At 46.2% G+C, this 22136-nt stretch overlaps 2 protein-coding genes across 6 annotated transcripts in view; one reads left to right on the top strand and one right to left on the bottom strand.

The window, feature by feature from the left end:
* TEX11 (testis expressed 11) overlaps positions 1 to 11949 on the bottom strand; it is a 43405-nt gene extending 31456 nt beyond the window's left edge. For 2 of the 5 annotated variants that reach the window (XM_082207387.1, XM_082207386.1), the window contains exons 1-5: positions 11843 to 11949; positions 8868 to 8924; positions 7958 to 8067; positions 4969 to 5053; positions 3753 to 3832 (exon numbers count right to left, since the gene is read on the bottom strand). In XM_082207387.1, the coding sequence (XP_082063513.1) occupies positions 3753 to 3832; positions 4969 to 5053; positions 7958 to 8067; positions 8868 to 8924; positions 11843 to 11861 (351 nt within the window). In that variant the 5' untranslated portion in view covers positions 11862 to 11949. Of the gene's footprint in view, positions 1 to 3752; positions 3833 to 4968; positions 5054 to 7957; positions 8068 to 8867; positions 8925 to 11842 lie in introns of those variants that run through there. The other 3 variants (XM_082207388.1, XM_082207389.1, XM_082207385.1) reach the window with 2 other exon arrangements.
* On the top strand, positions 8874 to 20979 carry LOC309523572 (nuclear cap-binding protein subunit 2-like). The gene is made up of 5 exons (XM_082207503.1): positions 8874 to 8924; positions 11843 to 12285; positions 13673 to 13854; positions 16672 to 16810; positions 19097 to 20979. Exons 1-5 carry the CDS (start codon positions 8894 to 8896, stop codon positions 19193 to 19195), a joined length of 894 nt encoding a protein of 297 aa, XP_082063629.1. The 5' UTR covers positions 8874 to 8893; the 3' UTR covers positions 19196 to 20979.
* The last annotated feature ends 1157 nt before the right edge of the window (positions 20980 to 22136 follow it).

Raw genomic sequence — 22136 nt, 5'->3', positions numbered from 1 at the left:
ACAGAATCGAGAGACCTTTACAACAATTTGGCTGGTTTAAATTAGAGATCGCGATCCTGGCTTATGGCTTTTTGAGCTGAGACCAAGAATCAAACCTGCATGCTCACCCATCATGCATAGCCTCATGCCTCTGTGCACCTGCTTAAGTGCAACTGTCACATCCTTCCCGGACAGCACTACTGGGAGTGGGAAGGACTGCATTCTGAAATCATGGAGCATCGCTGCCATCCAGCGCTAGACAATGCAGAGCTAGATGGACCACTGGTCTGGCAGTGCAGGGCAAATTTTCTGGTATCTTGCCAGGCTCTAACCTGACTCAGGACGATTCAACCTCTTAAAAAGACCCAGACTTCCCAGGAGGAAAGAGCAGTCCAACTCCAGAACTGGTCCGAAAGGCCTCAATATCCATGGAGACACCTCACCAGGCCTTCCTCCAAAGGCTGTCCTGGAAGGACCCACAGGAAGGTTCCCTGACTCATATGCTTCTCAGCCTGAGTCTGAATCCCCTCCCAGCTCCAGACAGCATGCCAGGAAGGTCAGGTGGCCACTCAGTAAAGGACCCCCTACGTGGAAACTCAGAGGAACATAGCAGCTCATGAGCAAGGGGGTCCTTGGCAGTAAAGGGCTGCTCAAGAGCAGAATTAAATGCACTTGGTCCTGGATGGAGTTTGAGAGACCAGACTATGCAAGTTCTCAGTTGATGACTAGCAGCTGCTGAAGCAACACACACCTTTCAGCTCCCAGACTTTTCTAACCTGACTTCTTTGCTCTACCTCTTGACGGACCTCCAAACCTATGTGCGATGGCTCAAGTCTTCTGCACTCAGTTATGGACATTGGTTTATGACCTTTTGACGTTTGCTTCTCCTGGGCTTCCTGTTTTGGAGGCTCCTCTGGCTCTTGACAAGTGCTGTTGTTTTGGATCCCAGCCTGTGGCTAATCTTGCTGCACGCAACTACCCTGCCCACTGCTCAGGACCTGGGACTTCAATTTGGATGGAGGACTACTGCAATTTGTTTATACCAAACTAGGGAAGTGGTGCAGTACTGGTCTACTAATCAGGACATGAAGCCACACCCATTTCATATCCTAGAAAGTAAGCCAGGAAGAAACCAGTTCCCCATTTTGGGTGTAATGGGGAGCTGTGGTTTAAACAAGCCATAACAGAAGTGTCAAAAGCAGGTGCATGCAAGGAGGAGCAACAGGGGAGCATGTGAGCACAATGTCTATCATCGGGTTTATTACCTATAATTTATTAACTGTGGTAATAAAGTAGTTCATTAGCCATGTTAATAAAACTGATTGTTAAATGTGAGGTAGACCCTACCTGACATTCTGCTTCATAAAAAACTGCAAACAGCAAATACTTTAGAATTATTATAAAATATAGTGGTACCTTGGTTTACAACTTTAACCCATTCCGGAAGTCCAGTCTTAAACCAAAGTGGACTTAAACCAAGGTGTGCTTTTCCATAGAAAGTAATGGAAAATGGTTTAATCCTCTCCAGACAATGAAAAGCAACCCCTAAAACAGCAACTCAATACAGTGGTACCTTGGGTTAAGTACTTAATTCGTTCTGGAGGTCGTACTTAACCTGAAACTGTTCTTAACCTGAAGCACCACTTTAGCTAATGGGACCTCCTGCTGCTGCTGCTGCTGCACCGCCGGAGCATGATTTCTGTTCTCAACCTGAAGCAAAGTTCTTAACCTGAAGCACTATTTCTGGGTTATCGGAGTATGTAACCTGAAGCGTATGTAACCTGAAGCGTATGTAACCTGAGGTACCACTGTATGAATTTTACTATCTAATGAGACAATTGATCCATAAAATGAAAGCAATAAACCAGACTGCAATCTACTGTCCAGTATCAAAAACTGGCAGTGACCTACCCATTGCCATTGGAGGGACAAGACGGGAGGGGGGAGTTTAAGGGGTGTGTGGAAACACTCAAACTGGAGGAGCAAGGAGCGTGCATGGGGTGCTTGTGGGAAAGGAAGTGGCTAACTTGATGCAGGAGAGGGGCTTAAGTGGGGAGGGAAGGAAAAACACTGAAGAGATGAGAAGCATGCATGGGGGGGGGGGGAAGGCGGCTAACTCACTGAGGGGACACTTCTGCCCAATGCCCCAATCAGCACGATCTTTTGAGATCTCCCTCTTGTCAAAGCAGGTGAGCTGCAGATTGCTAAGGGGACGCTTCCCTCCCAAGCTTCTGTGGGGCTTGCACTCCTCCTGCAGCTGCAAGGGAGAGAGTTGTGAGCCTTCCAACCATATGGCTGGCGGGCAAAGCCTCTGTGGGGATTGCTCTCCTCCCGCAGAGGCTTGGGAGAGAGTTGTGAGCCCGCCAACCCTGCCACTGAGGGAGGAGAGCAATCCCCGCAGAAGCTTGGGAGGGAAGCTGCATGCCTGCCAGCCACATGGTTGGAAGGCTCACAACTCTCTCCCTCACAGCTGCAGGAAACACCGTGTTGACCCCCTTCTCCGCTGCCAGACAACGGAAGTGTGGCACCCAAAACAGAAGTGCAGCCACAAACGGAGTTCGTTCAGAATCCAAAAAAACCCACACAACCTGGAGCACTCATTTCCAGGTTATAATTGGTTGTAATCCAAAATGGTTGTATACTAGGCTGTTCGTAAACCAAGATACCACTGTAAAGGTAAAGGTAAAGGGACCCCTGACCGTTAGGTCCAGTCGTGGCCGACTCTGGGGTTGCGGCACTCATCTTGCTTTATTGGCCAAGGGAGCCGGTGTTTGTCCGCAAACAGCTTCCAGGTCATGTGGCGAGCATGACGAAGCCGCTTCTGGTGAACCAGAGCAGTGCACGGAAACGCCGTTTACTTCCGGGGCAGTACCTATTTATCTACTTGCACTCTGACGTGCTTTTGAACTGCTGGGTTGGCAGGAGCAGGGACCGAGCAACGGGAGCTCACCCCGTTGCGGGGATTGGAACCGCCAACCTTCTGATTGTCAAGCCCTAAGCTCTGTGGTTTAACCTACAGCGCCACCCACGTCCCTGAGATACCACTGTACCTGCATTTAAATATTTGAAACAAAACAACCAGGTATAAACAAGTGTGGATCCTGGCACTGGCAGAAAAAACTTACTGAACAATTAAGAATAAACAGAAACGATTATGAAGATGACTTTTGCAGCACAGGGCTTTGGATTAAATTACATATATTAGTAAGCAAAGAGGAAGGATCTCAATGACAGGAATTAATGGCTCCTTATGGACGGATACCTTGGTATAAGATGTTAAAGAAATAAAACTCCACTTGACTCCAGAGAGCTATTCAACCGGACTGGAGATTCAGATACCAATTGTTCCATAGTTCCATAGTTATGGAACAATACAGACAGTAAAACTATGTACTGAACATTTATGGTTGGGGAAGGGGCTGAGATTTGTACTCCATGATTGTATACATTATAAAAGAACAGGAGTGAAATACAAAACATCTAACCACACATTTTGGTACATCATTTGAGTCATTAATTATTACTGTTTAATCATTGCAAACGTTTTCTAAATAATGGATATGATATTTTCCCAGGCAAGTTTAAAGAAACTTTGAAACCCATTTCTTTGTGTCTAGCACCCTCTTAAGGTCCATGTAGCACCAACTGAAATCTATCAGTATAAGAAAAGAAAAGGCAACAGTTGCAACTTTATAGGCTATTTAGTTTTTCAACATTTTGGGAAGCTGAATGAAACTTTAGAGAGTAACAGTATGTTATTTAGTTGCAATTACCAAAATCTGCCTCCGGACTTTCTGCTCAGAAGGATCGTCTCCTTCAGAGGACTTCATCAGTTTGCAGGCCACGTGGAGCACTGTAAAACAATATGCACATGCTTAAACACCAGACTTATGTTAACTATTGCTGTCAACACCACTAAGTACACTAAACATGGAAGAGGTCAGCATATTTCCTTGCAAGTAGGGGATGGGGAAGAAATTTGATTCTGTTTGCACTTAAACATAGCCACACTTCAAAATCTGCACTTCTCTGAACTTTCTAATGCAATTATGCAACCAAGTAAAGTGTAACAAAAATGCATATACTGGGGTAAAATGCACATAAGCATGCATATACTGGGGCAAAAAAAAAAAGATACAAAAATGCATATATGGGGTAAATTGTGTCACAAAAATGTGAACATCTGGCAAAACTGCATACAAGAATGTTTATATTAGGAGAAACTCTAAGCTAGGGACGTCCAACTCCCAAGAGACTGTGATCTACTCACAGAATAAAAAACTGGCAGTGATATACCCATTGTCATAAAAAGACTGGCAGTGATCTACCCAAAGTTGTTGAGCTTTTTTAGGAAAGGCAAAGTTGGGGGCTTTTGGGGGCTTTTTTGTAAGGAGATCGCTGAGGGGCCAGAGATCAACCAGGATCTACCAGGAACACCAGTAGATCACAATCTACCTGTTGGACATGCCAGCTCTAAGCCTAAGAATCTGATGATTTGAAAGCTTAAAAAAAAAGGTATTCATGAACTGATGTGGAAATAAGCAGAGCTGAACTTAAAACTGGAAAAATAATAAACAGAGACCTGAGGCTGTCAGATTTGCACATCCTTACTAGCCAGTGAAACATGCTTCTTTCAGTACACCAGTCACCCTGCCCTAATTTAGGTCAGTCTCTAGGTGGCAATTAAAGAATAATAATCATAAAGTGTGCTTTCATTTAAAAATACAAAACCAGGCAGTGGTACCCATAGCAAGTCTGGAGTCCTTGTCATTTGCAGTACCCCTTCCCCCTTTTGAGTCCTTGTCATTTGCAGTACCCCTTCCCCCTTTTGAGTCCTTGTCATTTGCAGTACCCCTTCCCCCTTTTGAGTCCTTGTCATTTGCAGTACCCCTTCCCCCTTTTGAGACTTATACAAATTTCAAAGTAACAGGAAATATTTTACTCTTTTCAGTAAATGCTGAGTGTTTATGGCACAGATGTCATACATACACTGAACTTTCTGCACATCAGCCATAACACAGTTTTTATTTCTTGCCGTGGTCCAATTCCATAAACTGAGTGCAGTTTCTTCAACCTATGGGGGCGGAAATTGAAGCCTGTCAAAATCTATACAAGCCATTTGAAATGTTTTCTAGGAAAAGCATCCCAATTATCAGAGCTGTACAATCCTCCTTGAAACTGGAAAAAGGAGGAATGGGAGCTTGTCACACTGTTAAGCACATTATGGTATCCTTTTCCATACAAAGATTTGAGATGACGATGTAAGTGAATAAAAAAAAGAAGACACCATATGTTCTCCCTTCCGATAATCGCTCTCGATTATCACTTCTGTCACACACATGAACATACAGGCTGTGTCACATCAAGGTATTTTATCAGCCACAAACACATTCTACCCTAAAAAATATTGCATAACATGGGCTCGTGCATAAGGTTGGAACGAACTTTTCAAGGACACTTAGATCCCCAAGAGCCCACAACCAGGTGACTGCCCCTTCTGAGGTAACTTGAATGGGAACTTTTTGGTTTTGGTGCCCTATTTACAGAATGCTTTCTTCAGAGAGACCCTTTAGGAAACAACTCTTTTATCTTACAGTGGTGGATGTTGCCCACTAGGACACGAGCTGCAGGCAGAAGACAAACAGCAGATGGAGCCAGAGCTAATGACGGAACAGACAACTTGTTTCAATTTAGTCCCCATCCTCCTCCCTACTTAGTTCTGCTAGGTTATCAATGGGATGGCGGAGGAGGAGGAAGCCGACAGCTGGCAGCCCTTGGACTGGTTGGAAGTAGGAAGTCGAGGCTGGCAGAGAGTGGACTGTGGCTGGTGGGGTGGTACCTCGTTTGCCCTAGTGAATGAGCCTCTGCTACAGCTTCCAACCACAGGCAAATACATTTTTAAAATTTATCCAGGCATTTTAACAACACATTGTTACGAGTTTGGAAAGGGAGTCAGTCTGGATGATACCCCCTGTGCCTTCTCTCATCATCTTTAACTGCTTTCTTTTAGCTTTAATTTTCTCCTCTTTTTTATTATCACCATCATCATTTAAATTTGTATATCACCCTATACCAGTGGTGTCCAAACTTTTTTCAAAGAGGGCCAGATTTGATGAAGTGAAGGGCCAACCAAAGTTGTTGAACTTTTTTTATGATTTTACCCTAAAGTTGTTTTTTTAAGGATTTTTACTCTAGCAAATAAACTGCCACAGAGGCCAGATTAAACTGACTGTCAGGCCCCTGAAACGGACTTTAGACATGCCTGCCCTGTGCCTACAGGTCTCAGGGAAGTTCACATGTTTAAAATATGCTTGATATTTATTTCTGTATACAGTACTGTTTTTGCTGTTCTCCCAAGCTTTAATAAAAATTCAAATGCAAAAAAGATGCTTCCCGGTGCGGCCTCCAAACCTGTGGTGTTTTGTGCGAATGTGCCCATTGGGGAGCAGGGTTAGAATGCCTAAGAGCCAGCTTGCCAAACCCATTCCTTTGCTAAGGAAATGGTTTTGACTGACTAGTTAAGAACTACGATTAGCATAACCAAAGAAGTCACTCTGTGCCCACAGAACAAATGGGCAAGCCTTCCTAGCTACTAGGAAAACAAAACCAAGCCTTTCCTGATATCCAAAGAACAATAGCCAGAGATGTGAGTCTGAACTGAGCTGGAAGCTGTAGACACAAAGACATGCTTGATCTGTGCTTGACGCAAAGCTGCAACTAATGGAGAAGAAAGGTCTTTTGCAGTGTTCGTACTGTGACCCCCATCCTATGTAGAGGTTGCATATGTGAATAAAACCATATACCGTATTTTTCGCCCTATAGGACACACCGTCCCATAAGGTGCACCTAGTTTTTTTGGGGGGAAATAAAGGGGGGGAATTACCCCCCCCAGCCCCCAGAACAGGCAACTCTCCGCAAGCCACGGAAGCCCAGCGTTGGGCTCCCGCGCCTTGTGGAGAGCTGCGCCAAGCCTGGGCGCGCTGAGCTCAGCCCGTGCAGGCTTCAGCATGCACGCAACTCTCCGCAAGCCGCGGGAGCCCGGTGCTGGGCTCCCGCGCCTTGCGGAGAGCTACCCGAAGCCCCAGCGCAACCGCTCAGCGCGCCGGGTCTTCGGGATAAGAGGCAGCTCTGCGCAAGACGAGTGAGCCCTCCCGCGGCTTGCACACAGCTACCCGAAGCCCCGTCGCAACTGCACAGCGCGCCGGGGCTTCGGGATAAGAGGCAACTCTGTGCAAGCCGGGGGAGCCCGGGGGGGACTCCCGCGGGCTCCCAAGGCTTGCGGATAGCTTCCTGAAGCCTGCATTCACCCCATAGGACGCACACACATTTCCCCTTCATTTTTGGAGGGGGAAAGGTGCGTCCTATAGGGCGAAAAATACGGTATTCTAAAGACACCACAGTCTCTGCAGACCTCCATTCCAAGGATACTGAATGCTGGGGAAATGCCAGAACCCCTGAAATCTTTCTCTCTGGAGACTGGGGTGGCATGTAACAGTATTTTAGGTCTGTTTTAATGTTGTTGGTGTTTCTTCTGCTATCTGACTGTTTCTGACCACAGATGCATTTCCTAATACAGTGGTACCTCCAGTTACGAATGGGATCTGTTCCAGAGGCCTGACTGTATCCTGAAAATTTCATAACTGGAGGACTGCTTCCCGGTTTGCCAGAGCCGTAACCCGAAGATTCCGAAACCTGGAGGTAACGCAACACGAGGTACCACTGTATTGCTCATTGTTTCAGGCTGCAATCCTAAGTAACCCAATTACCTGTGAATAAGTCCCATTAAATTCAGTGGGACTTATTTTTGAGCAGGCCTTTAAAAGACTGTACTGTTCATTACTGAGTAAAAGCCGGGTATTAAAAATTTATCTAACAGTGAACATCAGACTACACCCAAATACCAATCAGATTTCTAGGAAGACAATTTTTCCCAACTTCCAGTCCAACTTGTTTTTAACAAAACAGTCTCTGTGTCTACCTTGACCTTCTGAATATTGGTAATGGATCCTTTAGTCACTGTCTCTGTCTTTCCGAGCAGAGTGTCTACATCCACTACAATCTCTTTTTTCATCAGTCCTTCAATTTGCTCTGAAAGAAAAATAACAAGTAAAATAAGATTACAAGTAGACTGAAGGCAGCTAGCTTATTTTTTGTCCACATCACTCCAGCAACAAATAGGGCTTTCCAAGGGAAGCTGAGCAGACAGATATCCTATATGGAACTTCTATTCAGGGTTGGCATCATAGGCTGACATTGTCTGGCACCTGCCAAAGCCCACACCCCAGTGTGGGAACCCCCTGGTTCTCCCCATCCTTGCTGTTCCTGCCTGTTTACCTGCATCCTCTGAGCATGCAAACAAGAAGGCACAGGCAGCCTCCATATGCCTTCCCCTTGTCATGATAAAAATGTGCCTTGCATCTTTAAATATTTTAGTAAGCTGGCAACCCTAACAAACATAAGCACTAGGACCAGCCTGTGTATTTGGTAACCTAGTGAGTTAATGCTTGTTAAGGACATTTGTGCTTATGACATATTCACGTATGCTTTTAAAAACATGCACTACACCCTTTTGCCCTTTCAGTTATTAAGTTACAGTAACCATGATGCCAAACTATGACAAGAACAACGAGAAGGCACAGCTGCCTTCACTTAACTTACCCTCTCCTTCCAAGCAGTGGTGTGGATTAGACTAAAATACAGAGTGCAACAGGGTGGCAGATGCAATCTGCTAAGGAAATCATCTGCAGAGGGGCAGACTGCTTCACTGAAATGAACAGCAGGAACGAAATAAAACAGCATGGAGGAAAGGGAAGCAATGGCTATTGCCCAGAGTATTTAACATTTTACCTGGACCTAAGATATTAGTTTTATGCAAATATTTTATATACCTTTTATTTCCATAACTGGGTCAATTATGTCCAATTCTTCCACGGAGAAAAACGGCTTTAAAAAAAAGGGGGGGAGAGAAGCATTTCAGTTTATATTCCTCAGTTATTCCCATCTACAGATTCTACTGCATTATTTCCTCCAGTGATTCACATTCACAACTACTACTAGATATGACTAGAAACCTGCAGTCCCAAAATAAATAAAAATGGCTGGTTAGTTCCAAGTCAGACTGTATCCATCTTCCTTTCCCCTGAAACCTTACTTCTCTGCCTATACCTCTCAGGTTCCTAATTCTCAGTCCCTAGCCTATTTTGCATCCTTTCAGCATTATTATTAATTTACACACCACCTTTTTCTTCCAAGGAACTCAAGGCGGTGTGTGTGGTCCTCCTGCTCCCCATTTCATCACCATAACCCTGTCTATGAGATGGTGCCTGGCCCAAGCTCACCCAGGGAGCTTTATGGCTAAGTAGGGATTCAAACCCCGGTCTCCCAGGTCATAGTCCAGCCCTCTTAACCATTGCATCACATGGGCTCTCATCTTTTGTTAGCTATTTTGCCTTTGGGCTCTTTAACGACTTTTGCTTCTTGGCACTTCTTTCTGGTCCAGTCTGTGCCAGACAACCAGGACTGCAGGATCCACATGAGGTTTCAATCCCAAGAGAAGCAAGCAACTCGGTCCACTCGCCTAAACTGCTCTGAAAACATTCTGAAAGCTTTGTTCCCTGTGAAGCTGAGAAGTTTCTGTGTGCCGTTAAGTGTAATGCAAAGTAGATTCACTGCACAAATATTAGGGCACTGATGCTATACACAAGGAGTGGGGTCCAATCATTTTAAGTGCGTAGGAATTTGGCCCCTGCAGTATCAGGCTTGTGCTCAGCGAATAATCAGGTGTGTAGCACGGAAGGCATTCCTAGAAGATACTCTGTAACGAGGGAGTCCTTATTTCCTCCTTGTAATACACCATGCTTTCCACAAGGAGCTCCCAAGAATCACATGACAGACTGTGTGTTGTTCTCCCCGCTCACCACTGTATTCCCACACCTCTGCAAGGCAGATTTGGCTGCAAAGTGTTGACTCGTCCAGGATAACCCACTATTAATGTGTGTTTGCCATCAGTGCTCTACCCAGTGAGCATCACAGCTGAATGGGGATGTTTTTAACTGTTATCTCCTTACTTTCACCCCAGCCCAGCAAACAGCACACCAAGCTGACTCTCTGGAGAGGGGGTCTAACAAATGCCTCAGAGCATGTGCAGTGTGCCTTTCGCTTCTGAAAAGTGTTTTAAAGTGTTTTTTTCATCTTCATTATGAGTTGCCTGGAATTCTCTACATGTAGAAGGAAGAAAAATGCTAAAGCATTAAGGAAGTGTGGGTTTTATAACAGGAAGGTAGGAAGTACCTTCTTTGCAAGGGCTTCACTAAGTCTCCTCCTCCTTAGGAACAGCTGGGAAAAACAGCACTGAAATTATTTATTTATTTATATTATTTTTTTAATGCATTAAATTTCACAGGATGAAATTACTGAAACTTTAATTTGTTGACTGAAACTACTGTAGCACTGAGTTTGTTGTTTTTGTCTGAGGGGCCAGTTTTCAATGGCTTACTTTGCTTTGTGGTTTTTCTCCCACCCATGCATGTTTAAAATTTATTATTACACCTGAGGAGCTAGGTTGCAAGCCCTTGCTTTGCATTTCTTCTCCCACCCATGCATTATATATTTTTTCATTACTATTTCTGAGGGGTCATTTTTCAAGCCCTTGCTTTTCAGTTCTTCTCCCACCCATGCATTTTATTTTATTTTTTATTACTATTTCTGGGGGCCATTTTCAAGCCCTTGCTTTGCAGTTTTTCTCCCACCCATAGTTTTTAATTTTTATTACTGTTTGAGGGGCCAGTTTGCAAGACCTTGCTTTGCATTTCTCCTCCTGCCCATGTAATTTATTTTTATTATGCCTGAGGAGCTAGTTTGCAAGCGTTTGCTTGGCAGTTTTTCTCCCACCCATGCATTTTATATATTTTTATTACTATTTCTAGGGGCCATTTTCAAGCCCTTGCTTTGCAGTTTTCCTCCCACCCATAGTTTTTAATTTTTATTACTGTTTGAGGGGCCAGTTTGCAAGACCTTGCTTTGCAATTCTACTCCCACCCATGCATTTTATATTTTTTATTACTATTTCTAGGGGCCATTTTCAAGCCCTTGCTTTGCAGTTTTCCTCCCACCCATAGTTTTTAATTTTTATTGTTTGAGGGGCCAGTTTGCAAGACCTTGCTTTGCAATTCTACTCCCACCCATGCATTTTATATTTTTTATTACTATTTCTAGGGGCCATTTTCAAGCCCTTGCTTTGCAGTTTTCCTCCCACCCATAGTTTTTAATTTTTATTGTTTGAGGGGCCAGTTTGCAAGCCCTTGCTTTGCAATTCTACTCCCACCCATGCATTTTATATTTTTTCTTTACTATTTCTGAGGGGCCATTTTCAAGCCCTTGCTTTTCAGTTTTTCTCCCACCCATGCATGCTTAAAATTTATTATTACACCTGAGGAGCTAGGTTGCAAGACCTTGCTTTGCATTTCTTCTCCCACCCATGCATTATATTTTTTTATTATGGTCTGAGGGGCCATTTTTTTTTTTATGGTCTGAGGGGCCATTTTCAAGCCCTTGCTTTTCAGTTTTCCGCTCACCCATAGTTTTTAATTTTTATTACTGTTTAAGGGGCCAGTTTGCAAGACGTTGCTTGGCAATTCTTCTCCTGCCCATGTACTTTATTTTATTTTTATTATGCCTGAGGAGCTAGTTTGCAAGCGTTGGCTTTGCAGTTCTTCTCCCACCCTCAAATTAATTTTTATTATTATTAACATTCTTCTTAATTATTCTTATTAGGGCTGCGACGCCTGAGGGGCTTTTCGAGAGCAGAGGCGGCAGCGAAGGGCACGCGAACGAAAGGGCGCGGCCCCGCGGGAGGGCTACTGTACCTCCATGTCGAACTCCATGTCTGACTCCGCCGACGAGCGACGCGCCCAGCACGCGGCAAGACCCGCCTCCCCGCTCGCTCCCTTCCCGCCTTCATTTTATACTTTCTACGCCACGTGCTTCCGGCGGGGGCGGGGGCGGAGGACCGGAAGAGAAGAGGAAGAGGAAGGAGGGCCTCTGCCGATGGGGGCGGGGGGGAGGGAGAGAGAACTACACCACCCGGCAGCCCTTGCGGCACGGCGGGCCCGCCCCTCTCTGCCATTGGCCGGCTTCTCTGCTGGGCGGCGAGGCGAGCCAGAGGGCTCCTCGGAAAACAAGGAAGGGTCTGTGGGCGCGACGGAGGAGGGGCGAGGAGGGATGTCGGGGCTGCTGAGCGCCACGCTGAGCGGCCTCAACAGCGACTCGTACTGCGAGTTCAGCACTTATCGGGACCAGCAGTTCAAGGTAGCGCCCGGGGCTCGCTCTGCACGCGCTCAGAGGCGCCCTTGCCCCGCGGGGGGGGCACCCCCGTCCAAGCCTCCCCCGCTCCCCCTGCCATGGGCGCAGAGCGCCGGGCTCCAACCGACGGGGCTATTCCAGCCATGCCTGGAGCTTTTTCTCCCGCTCCTTTCAGCACCATAGACAACAGCACCAATATCCTCTTGGGATTTCTCTCAGGGGTGGTTGTTGTTGTTTCTTCCCTTTTTCCCCTCCTTAAAAAACAACAACAAAAAACACGACCCCGTGTGCCTTTTTCTTTGTCCTCTGAAATCCACTGAGGGACGACGGTACGTACAGGGCCAGATTTAGATTTGATGAGGCCCTAAGCTACTGAAGGTAATGAGGCCCTTTATATGTCCAGCTGTCCTTATCGCTTTTTTGTGTTGAATATATGCTATATGTTACAGATAGGTAGCCGTGTTGGTCTGCCATAGTCAAAATAAAAAAATCCTTCCAGTAGCACCTTAAAGACCAACTAAGTTAGTTCTTGGTATGAGCTTTCGTGTGCATGCACACTTCTTCAGATACACTTCTGTTTCAGTGTATCTGAAGAAGTGTGCATGCACACGAAAGCTCATACCAAGAACTAACTTAGTTGGTCTTTAAGGTGCTACTGGAAGGAATTTTTTATTTATATATGCTATATGGTCATTGATGGACCTAACAGGTATCTAAAGCCATTTGCACATAACAAAATATGCAGAATGTAGGCCCCCTATATATAGAGATGAGCAAACCGGTGATATTTTAGGGAGCAGGCTAGCAGGTGGAGCCTATTACTTACAGAATAGGAGCCTACACAACAAAACACTGTTGCTGTATGTAGGTTTTATTTTATTTGTTTTTTATCTTACATTTTGGAAATGTACATCCAGGGGTTTTTTCTCCTTTAATTTTTTTGGGGGGCTCCAAGAGAGTGGGGCCCTGAGCTATAGCTTGTTTAGCTTATACGTAAATCCAGCACTGGGTATGTATGTATTTATTCCGCTTATGGTTCCCACAAAGCACCCTGAAGCAATCAACAAAAAAAGCACATTTCGGATCTGGTACAAAGGCTGATATGCATCTCCACCTGAAAGGCTCGTTGGAAAAGGAAGCTGTCCAACAGGCACCTTAGGGACAGTAGTGAATGTGTACTTTTTTAAAATAACAATAGATACTCTGTAAACAAAACCCCTTCTTCCAGCTTTATCTTGCCCATTTAATGTTTAAGCCATTGTGTATGCACTGTGCTGCATCTTGGTTTTGCACAACTCTTAAAACCTGATGGTGCTAAACAATGTAAAAAAGGAATATGTGGATTTTTAGGTGACATTATCTATGCTTCTCCATTTTTCTTTTCATTTCCCAGGGAAGTTGTTACCTGCAAGAAAAAACTCTGAAAAACTCCTGCACACTTTATGTGGGCAATCTCTCTTTCTACACCACAGAGGAACAAATTCATGAGCTCTTCTCCAAGTGTGGGGATGTGAAGCGCATAGTCATGGGTCTAGACAAAGTGAAGAAAACCCCCTGTGGCTTCTGCTTCGTGGAGTATCCTTACCTTCTATTAATTGAAGTAGACTGTGGGTGGTCTCACTAATGTTTTTTAAGCATCATGGGGCATGAAGCAATGTTGTGTTCTGGCCCCCACTTTTTTATTTCTATATTAATGACTTATTTAGGAGCCAGTGCAGATGGGAGGTGCTGCATGTTTATCATCATCATCATCATTTATTTGTGTGTTCTCTTTCCATACTTAAAACCATGTTCTATACTTGCAACACGAATTGATTTACCTAATTATCAACAGCAAAAATCGTTATAAACACTAAGAAAAACACATGGGAAAATAACAAATTTGAGCAATTTCCACATAAATTATGATATTAGAATCATAGTATCGTAGAGTTGGAAGGCACCCAAGGGTCATCTAGTCCAGCCCCCTGCAGTGCCAGAATCTCAGATAAAGCATCCAGGACACAGGGCCATCCAACCTCTTGCTTAAAAACCTCCAAAGAAGGAGAGTCCACCGCCTCTTGTGGGAGTCCGTTCCACTGTAGTTGGAATCTCCTTTCTTTGTAACTTGAAGGCATTGGTTTGAGTCCTACCTTCCAGAGCAGGAGAAAACAAGCATGTTCTCTCTTCCATGTGACAGCCTTTGAGATATTAGAAGATGGCTATCATATCTCCTCAGTCTCCTCTTTTCCAGGCTAAACATACCATGCTCCTCATAAGGCTTCGTTTCCAGACCCTTGATAATCTTGGTTGTCCTCCTCTGCACATGTTCCAGCTTGTCAGCATCCTTAAACCGTGGTGCCCAGAATGGGACACAGTATTCCAACTGTGGTCTGACTAAGGCAGAATAGAGTGCCCTTGATCTGGGCACTATACTTCTGTTGATGCAGCCTGGAATAGTATTAGCTTTTGTTGCTGCTGCATCACCCTGTTGACTCATGTTAAGCTTGTGGTCCACCAAGACTCCTAGATCCTTTGTCCCTATTGAAATTTATTTTGTTAGCTTGTACCCAGTTCTCCAATCTGTTAAGGTTATTTTGAATTCTTATTTTAAGATACAAATATTAATAGCAATAACAAAACTCTAAACAATACCCCATCTCTGAGACTGTCTTTGTAGCTGGAATCATTCAGGGCCCTATGCTTCCAAGCTAAGTGAGGAATGACAAGGAAGGCAAGAGAAGGTCTTCCAGGACTCATATCCAGGCTATTGGCTGTCTGTCCCCGTCAGCAGTCTAGCTCAGTGTTTCCCAACCACTGTTCTGCGGCACACTAGTGTGCCGCGAGATGTTGCCTGGTGTGCCGCGGGAAAAATTTAAAAATTTGAAAGATTTTTTTTTTTAAAGTCAAATTTTCGATTGGGGCACCGTCACTAGATGACCCCTGGGGTTCCCTCCCTCCCTCCCGCTCTGCGCCTCCCTCCTCCTCCTCCGGGGAGGCCCTTCCTGGCTCTCGGCCAAGGCTTGGCGGCTGCCACTCACTCACTCGCTCGCCCACCCGTCCCTCCATCCCTGCACCCGGCCTCTCCCCCTCCGTCCCCGGCGCGGGGGCTGCCGGGATCCGTAGTCCCCTCGCCCTTGGGCTCCGCGCCCGCACGGGGTGCGCAAACTACGTTTCCCAGCGTGGCCTGGCGGGCCGGGCGTTTTGTTTGAAGCGCTCTTCTCCCGGCCATGGAATGAGCGCAGCGGCGGCGACCGGGCAGGCAGGGGCTCTTCCACGCAGACCCCGCACAGCCTGCCTGCGCCCCCGCGGAGATCGGGTGGCAGGATGGAGCCCGGGGATCCCTGCGGAGGCGGAGGCTGCCCCCCAGGTAGGGCTGCGTCAGGGGTTTTTTATTTTTGCAATGCTGCATCCGCGCCGGAGGGGACGCATCGGACCACGGGGAGACCCCTTGGTGTGCGTGCAAGGCAATGCATGCGTGCAGGCGTTGCATGGAGTGCAGTGCAATGCAATGGCAACGCGGTGCCCTGCATGCATGCATGCAACTTCCACCGGCGCTCCGGACTTGGCAGGTGAGGGGGGTCCCCAGTGGGCGGCAGAGAGAGCCAGGAGGGCGAAGGGGAGCCGGGGGGGAGCAGCGCTGCTCCCCGAGCCGAGCCCGGGGGGAAACTTCGGCGTCGTTGCACCGGGTGTTGGAAGCGGAGGCTGGCGGGGGCCCCTCACCTGCAAAACCTGGTCGCCTCTCATATATTTCGTGCACTGCATTCATCGCCCGCTTTCTCCTCCAAGGAGCTCCCGGGGGCGCGCGTGGTTCTCCCTGTGTTATTCTCGCAACAACAGCCCTGCGAGGTGGGTCAGGCGAGTGGCCCAAGGGAGCACCCAGGGATTGTCCTGGCCAGGTGGGGTGATTTGAACCCTGCTCTCTGCCCGGTCTTCGTCCTCATTTAGCCCCCACATGTGCATGACTGTGCATGACTGAGGTTTTCCCTCCCTCCTCTTGGCTATGGTGTGAGTCTGTGCTGTTAATTAATGGGGTTCTGCCTTCGGAGAAGATGAGCCAGCCCTCAAGGAGGTGATTATGTAATTTGCTAGCAATTCATGTCCCTCCCGGCGTGACGCTGCGCGCTGACGTCACGGGGCTGTAATGGTGGTGTGCCTCGAGATTTTTTTCATGAAACAAGTGTGCCTTTGCCCAAAAAAGGTTGGGAAACACTGGTCTAGCTGCTGCATTCTACTCCATTAGGCAACTTCACATAGAGTGCATGGCATGGTTATTATGTTTACCTGCTAACTGAACTTGTGGAGGTTATGAGCTGTTTGATTTTCAGCTTGCCTGTTCTCCCCTTCATCGGCCTATAACCAGCTGGCATAAACCCTCTAGCAATATGAATTTTCTTTAAAGTAGCGTTCCAGATACTACATGAGAGCAGAAGCAGAGCATTCCATGCGGTTCATCAATGGAACCCGTCTGGACGACCGCATCATTCGAACAGACTGGGATGCTGGGTTTAAGGAAGGGCGGCAGTATGGCCGTGGGAAAACAGGTGGCCAGGTAAGGGTTGCTCATCCGTTAGAGTGCTCTACCAATCTGGAATGAAGTGGCAGCTGCACACCAAAGCCCACCCCCCACCCCCCACAAGGGCTGCAGGAATACACAGTTATGGGTCTCATTTTATGGGAAGGCAAAGATTTTATCTTCTGTATTCCTGGAGCACAAAGGTGAAAAACACACTTTCCCCCACCTTAGTGCAGGACTTCCATTCCCTTGCAACTCACCGAAACTGCCATAGCTTTCTCCAGAAGCATTCCAAGTTCATTTCTTATTGTATCCACCAGCATTCCTTTAGCATCATAAAGACCAAATCATTTGTTGGGAGCAGAAGCAGGCTTCATCAGAGCTCTGTATAGCTCTGGCTTTACATATGTTCAATTAGCATTGATGGGGCTGCTGGAATATTGCTGTTCTCTATCAAAAAGTGGCCTATCAGAGTTTTATTTGAGTTGGCCTACAACTGGTTTTACTCAAGCTTTAAAGGCTTCTCTGAGAATTTAGTATTTGACCTGATTTCATCTGGATATGTGCTCTGCCCAGGGTTCCCACACTACATTCTCAGGCTGGGGTTTGCTGGCTAAATGCCCTGCAAGAGCAAAGTCAATTTTCATTATAAAATATTAGAGTTGGAAGGGACCCAAGGGTCATCTAGTCCAAACCCCCCCCCCGCAATGCATGCATCTCAGCTCAAGCATCCATGACAGATGGCTATCCAACCTCTGCTTCAGAACCTCCAAAGAAGGAGAGTCCACCACCTCTTGTGGGAGTCCGTTCCACTGCTAAACAGCTCTTTCTGTCAGAAGGTTTTTCTGAACGTTTAGTCAGAATCCCTTTTCTTGCAACTTGAAGCCATTGGTTCAAGTCCTACCATCCAGAGCAGGATAAAACAAGCATACTCCCTCCTCCATGTGACAGCCCTTAATATATTTGAAGATGCTATCAGATCTACTCTCAGTCTCCTCTTTTCCAGGCTAAACAGACCCAGCTCCTTCAAGCTGTCCTCATAAGGCTTAGTTTCCAGACCCTTGATCATCTTGTTGTCCCTCCTCAGCACACTTTCCAGCTTGTCATCATTCTTCTTAAATTGTGGTGCCCAGAATTGGACACAGTATTCCAAGTGTGGTCTGACTAAGGCAGAATAGAGTGGTACTATTACTTCCCTAGATCTGGGGACTATACTTCTGTTGATGCAGCCTAGCTTTTTTGCTGCTACATCACTCTGTTGACTCATGTTAAGGTTGTGGTTCACCAAGACCCCTAGATCCTTTTCACATGTACTGCTAGTACGCCAGGTGTCCCCCATCCTATATTTGTGCATCTGGTTCTTCCTGCCTAAGTGCAGAACCTTACAGTTGTCCCTATAGAAATTCATTTTGTTAGCTTGCACCCAGTTCTCCAATCTGTTCAGGTCCTTTTCATTTCTGATTCTGACTTCTGCGGCATTAGCTACCCGTCCCAGTTTGGTGTCATCTGCAAATTTGATGAGCATCCCCTCAATTCCTTTGTCCAAGTCATTTATAAAATTGTCAGCGAGGCAATGGAGGAATTTGTCAGATCTTACACTCTTGGCAGAGCTTGAGTCCCAACAGATATCGGTGACGTTGAAGTCCTCCATGATTATTCTTTCTTTCCTTTTTGAATGTTTGGTAATCTGCTCTAGTAAGGCATCGTCCAAGTCTTCAGTCTGGCTTGACACCCACAGTAAGGTCACTGTTGTTTCTCCCTCCTATAATTTTTACCCATATACTCCCAATCTGCTTTCCATGCTCCAGGTCATGGATTTCTTCACAAGTGTACCCATCCTTTATATATAATGCTGCTACTCCTCCCTTCCTGTTTGGTCTATTCCTTTTGAACAGATTATGCCCCTCAGTTCCTACCTTCCAGTCATGAGTCTCATCCCACTAGGTTTCAGTAAAGGCTATCAGGCCATTATTGTTAGAAAGAGTCCTGTCAGAATGGACTTAAGACAAGACTTGGAGGCTGCAAACAAGGTGAGAAAAGCAAACTGAGTCTTCTAGGATAAATAGTTAACCCTGTGCTCTTTGGGAGAATCTCTAGGTGACCCAGCCGTGTTGGGCTATGAAGCAAAACCCACTAGTATCCCAATGTTCTTTTCCACCTAGAATACTGGCCACCATCAATCTGGTGGGCCTTGCCTCTGCTCTGGTCATATGAGGCCACTTAAAACACACACAACCCCCATGTCTGACATCAACATGCCCAGAATATTGGTCCTTGTATCTGTCTCTGTAAGACGTTTGCCTCATTTTTCTCCTCTTCCAGGTACGAGATGAGTACCGGACAGACTACGATGTGGGCAGAGGTGGCTTTGGCAAGATTGTTCAGCAGCAGAAGATGAACCAGCAGACAGTGATCTACTAATGGCTTCTTAGATTGGGTAGATAATAATAATGAATTAAATAAACCTGATCTCATAACATCTACAGTAGCCTGGAGTGATATGACTGGAGAGGGAAGAGCAATTTTAGAGGTCCTGTCTTAATTAGCTTTTAAGACACATCTCCTTATAATGCGCTGCATTGCCATTTCTGCACATGCATGGCAGCTAAGAGGGACCGGGGAGAGTCTGGGTTTGCCTTTGGAGTAACTTTGGAGAATCATGGATCTATGATTCATAGATCCACGGGTCCATGATTCTCAGGTCTATAAAAGGCCCCTTCCACATACCCAGTTCCTTGCTCTGGACTTGGCCTCAGTTGCTGGTGATGTTGATGTACAAGGTTTGTTGAGGCTCCTGAGTTCTACTGGGCAGCTGTCCTCATAAGATGCATTGAATTACTGGGAACAAAATAATTCCCTCCCATTTATGGGAAAAAGGGGGGGGAGACCAAAGTGTGGCACATTATGGCCCAGCTTCTTCTGTTGTCATAAATTTATGCCATAAATTTAAATGCATCTACCTTATTTTCATCCCTGGCACATCTTCACCAAGAAGGCAGCATTCTGCTTAGCTGCCATTTTGTTTCATTGATGTAACTCAATTTTTAGCCCTGTATTATTATTTTTACCCTCACCCCGAATTCCATTCGATTTGCTTTTCCTATTTGGAGGAGGGACCCAGACAACAAAAATCCCACACAATTTAAAAACAATTAAAGCAAATTAAAACAGTTCAAAATACATTAGAAATGACTCGGCCCCAGACACACTGATCAGATGTCTGGAAGCTGTGGCTGGATGGTTACGTGGGAGCCAGTTGAAGTTAAATCCTTTGAAGACAGAGGTCCTTTGGCTGGGTCAGGACGATATGGGGTTGGGACGGGCAACCCCCATCTCTTGTGGGAGCTCAATTAGTGCCAGCACCGTCCATTAAGAGTTTGGGTGTAATCTTCGACACCTCCCTTTCCGCGGAGGCGCAGATTGCAACTATAACAAAGGCGGCATTTTTTCATCTCCACCAAGCTAAGCAGTTGGCTACTTACCTCTCTCGCCCTGACCTAGCCACTGTGATCCACGCGACGGTCACCTCCAGACTGAATTATTGTAACTCGCTTTACGTGGGGCTGCCCTTGAGACTGACCCAGAAACTCCATCGGGTGCAGAATGCCACGGCGAGACTCCTTACAGGGTCCTCGCCACAGGATCACATTCACCGGTGCTATACCAGCTGCACTGGCTCCCGGTGGAGTACAGGATCAGGTTTAAGGTGCTGGTTTTAACCTTTAAAACCCTATATGGCCTAGGACCCTCGTACCTACGGGACCGCCTCTCCTGGTATGTCCCATGGAGGACCTTATGGTCTTCAAATAAAAACATCTTGGAGATCCCGGGCCACAGGGAGGTTAGGCTGGCCTCAACCAGAGCTAGGCCTTTTTCGGCCATTGCCCTGATCTGGTGGAACGCTCTGTCACAAGAGACTAGGGCCCTGCGGGACTTGACATCTTTCCACAGGGCCTGCAAGACAGAGCTGTTCCACCAGGCCTTTGGCCAAGGCACAGTCTGACCCGCCCCGCCCCCTTTCAGTAATCCTCATAGAACTCTAGCCCAATGGTTGCCATTAATTTGACTCTGAATTGATTTTAGAATGTATTTCAATTAATTGATTATGATTTTATGTAAACGGTGTTATTTTTACTGTTGCTAGCCACTCTGATCCTGGCTTCGGCTGGGGAGGATGGGATATAATTTTATTATTATTATTATTATTATTATTATTATTATTATTATATCATTCCTCTCATCCCAAGCCTTTGGCTAATTAAGCAATCTATGGCCTTTTAAATGGGAGGTAGGATATGGTGGGTGTGGGTGTTTTTATATACCGTATTTTTCGCTGTATAAGACGCACTAGACCATAAAACGCACCTAGTTTTTGGAGGAGGAAAACAAGAAAAAAAATATTCTGAATCCCAGAAGCCAGGACAGCAAGCAGGATCACAGCTCAGTGATCCCGCTTGCTGTCCTGGCTTATGGGATAGCTGCGTGCAGCCTCTCCCAGGCAGCGGCATAAATTCTCCCCCTGCCCGGGAGAGGCTGTGAGCGGCTAAAGCTCCCCCAAGAGCCACGCTCCCTTTAAAGAGCACATGGAGCGTGTGTGCGGCTCTTGGGGGCTTTTCCCCGAGGAGGGAGAAGGGCACACACTCCACGCAGCTCTTTAAAGGGAGCACTGAGCAGAGCCTCCCGCTGCATTTGCTTCACAAGACGCACACACTTTCCCCCTAACTTTTTAGGATGGGAAAAGTGCATCTTATAGTGCGAAAAATACAGTATGTAATGATTGGTCTATATGTTTGTGTTTTTATATAGTAAGCTGCCCTGTGATGCTAGGATAATGGGCAGTATAGAAATTTGGAAAAACAAATAAAATGATAAAATGAAATAAATATGAAATAATGAAAAATGTTTTCTTCATGCTGTGATTCATTTGGGTGGGGGCAGAAGACCAGGCTTGGCCCCACTATGAGGCACTACAAACTGTCTGTTTTGGCAAACTTCACTTAACTTTCGGACTCTGCTGCCAAAATGTCTTGCGCCTAGTCTACGGTAGGGCTGTCGCTAACCTAGCCCTTGTTCCCATCTCACCAATGCTTTTTCCAGCTGGTCTTTCAAGAGTGGCTCCCTTTAGCTGCAGTACCCTCACCTTGATCATTTCAAGGAGAAAAGGACTGGTTCTAGGCTATCTTCTTCTGCCCCAGACTAGGAAAGTGTTATTGTTTGCTGTCTTAGAAGTCTTGAGATCTCTAAGAGCATGCCAGGTTGCTGAATCCCTCTTAAGCCAACCTCCCCAACCGCTCCTGGACTCAGGAAGGGGAAAGGGTGGGTCTGCTGGCACCGATGAGCCTGGCAGCTGATGACAGCAGCC

The sequence above is a fragment of the Podarcis vaucheri genome (assembly GCF_965113315.1).
Source record: "Podarcis vaucheri genome assembly, chromosome: Z".
Lineage (NCBI taxonomy): Eukaryota > Metazoa > Chordata > Lepidosauria > Squamata > Lacertidae > Podarcis > Podarcis vaucheri.
Note: the sequence above shows the minus strand (reverse complement) of the source record. Positions and strands in the feature narration are given on the sequence as shown.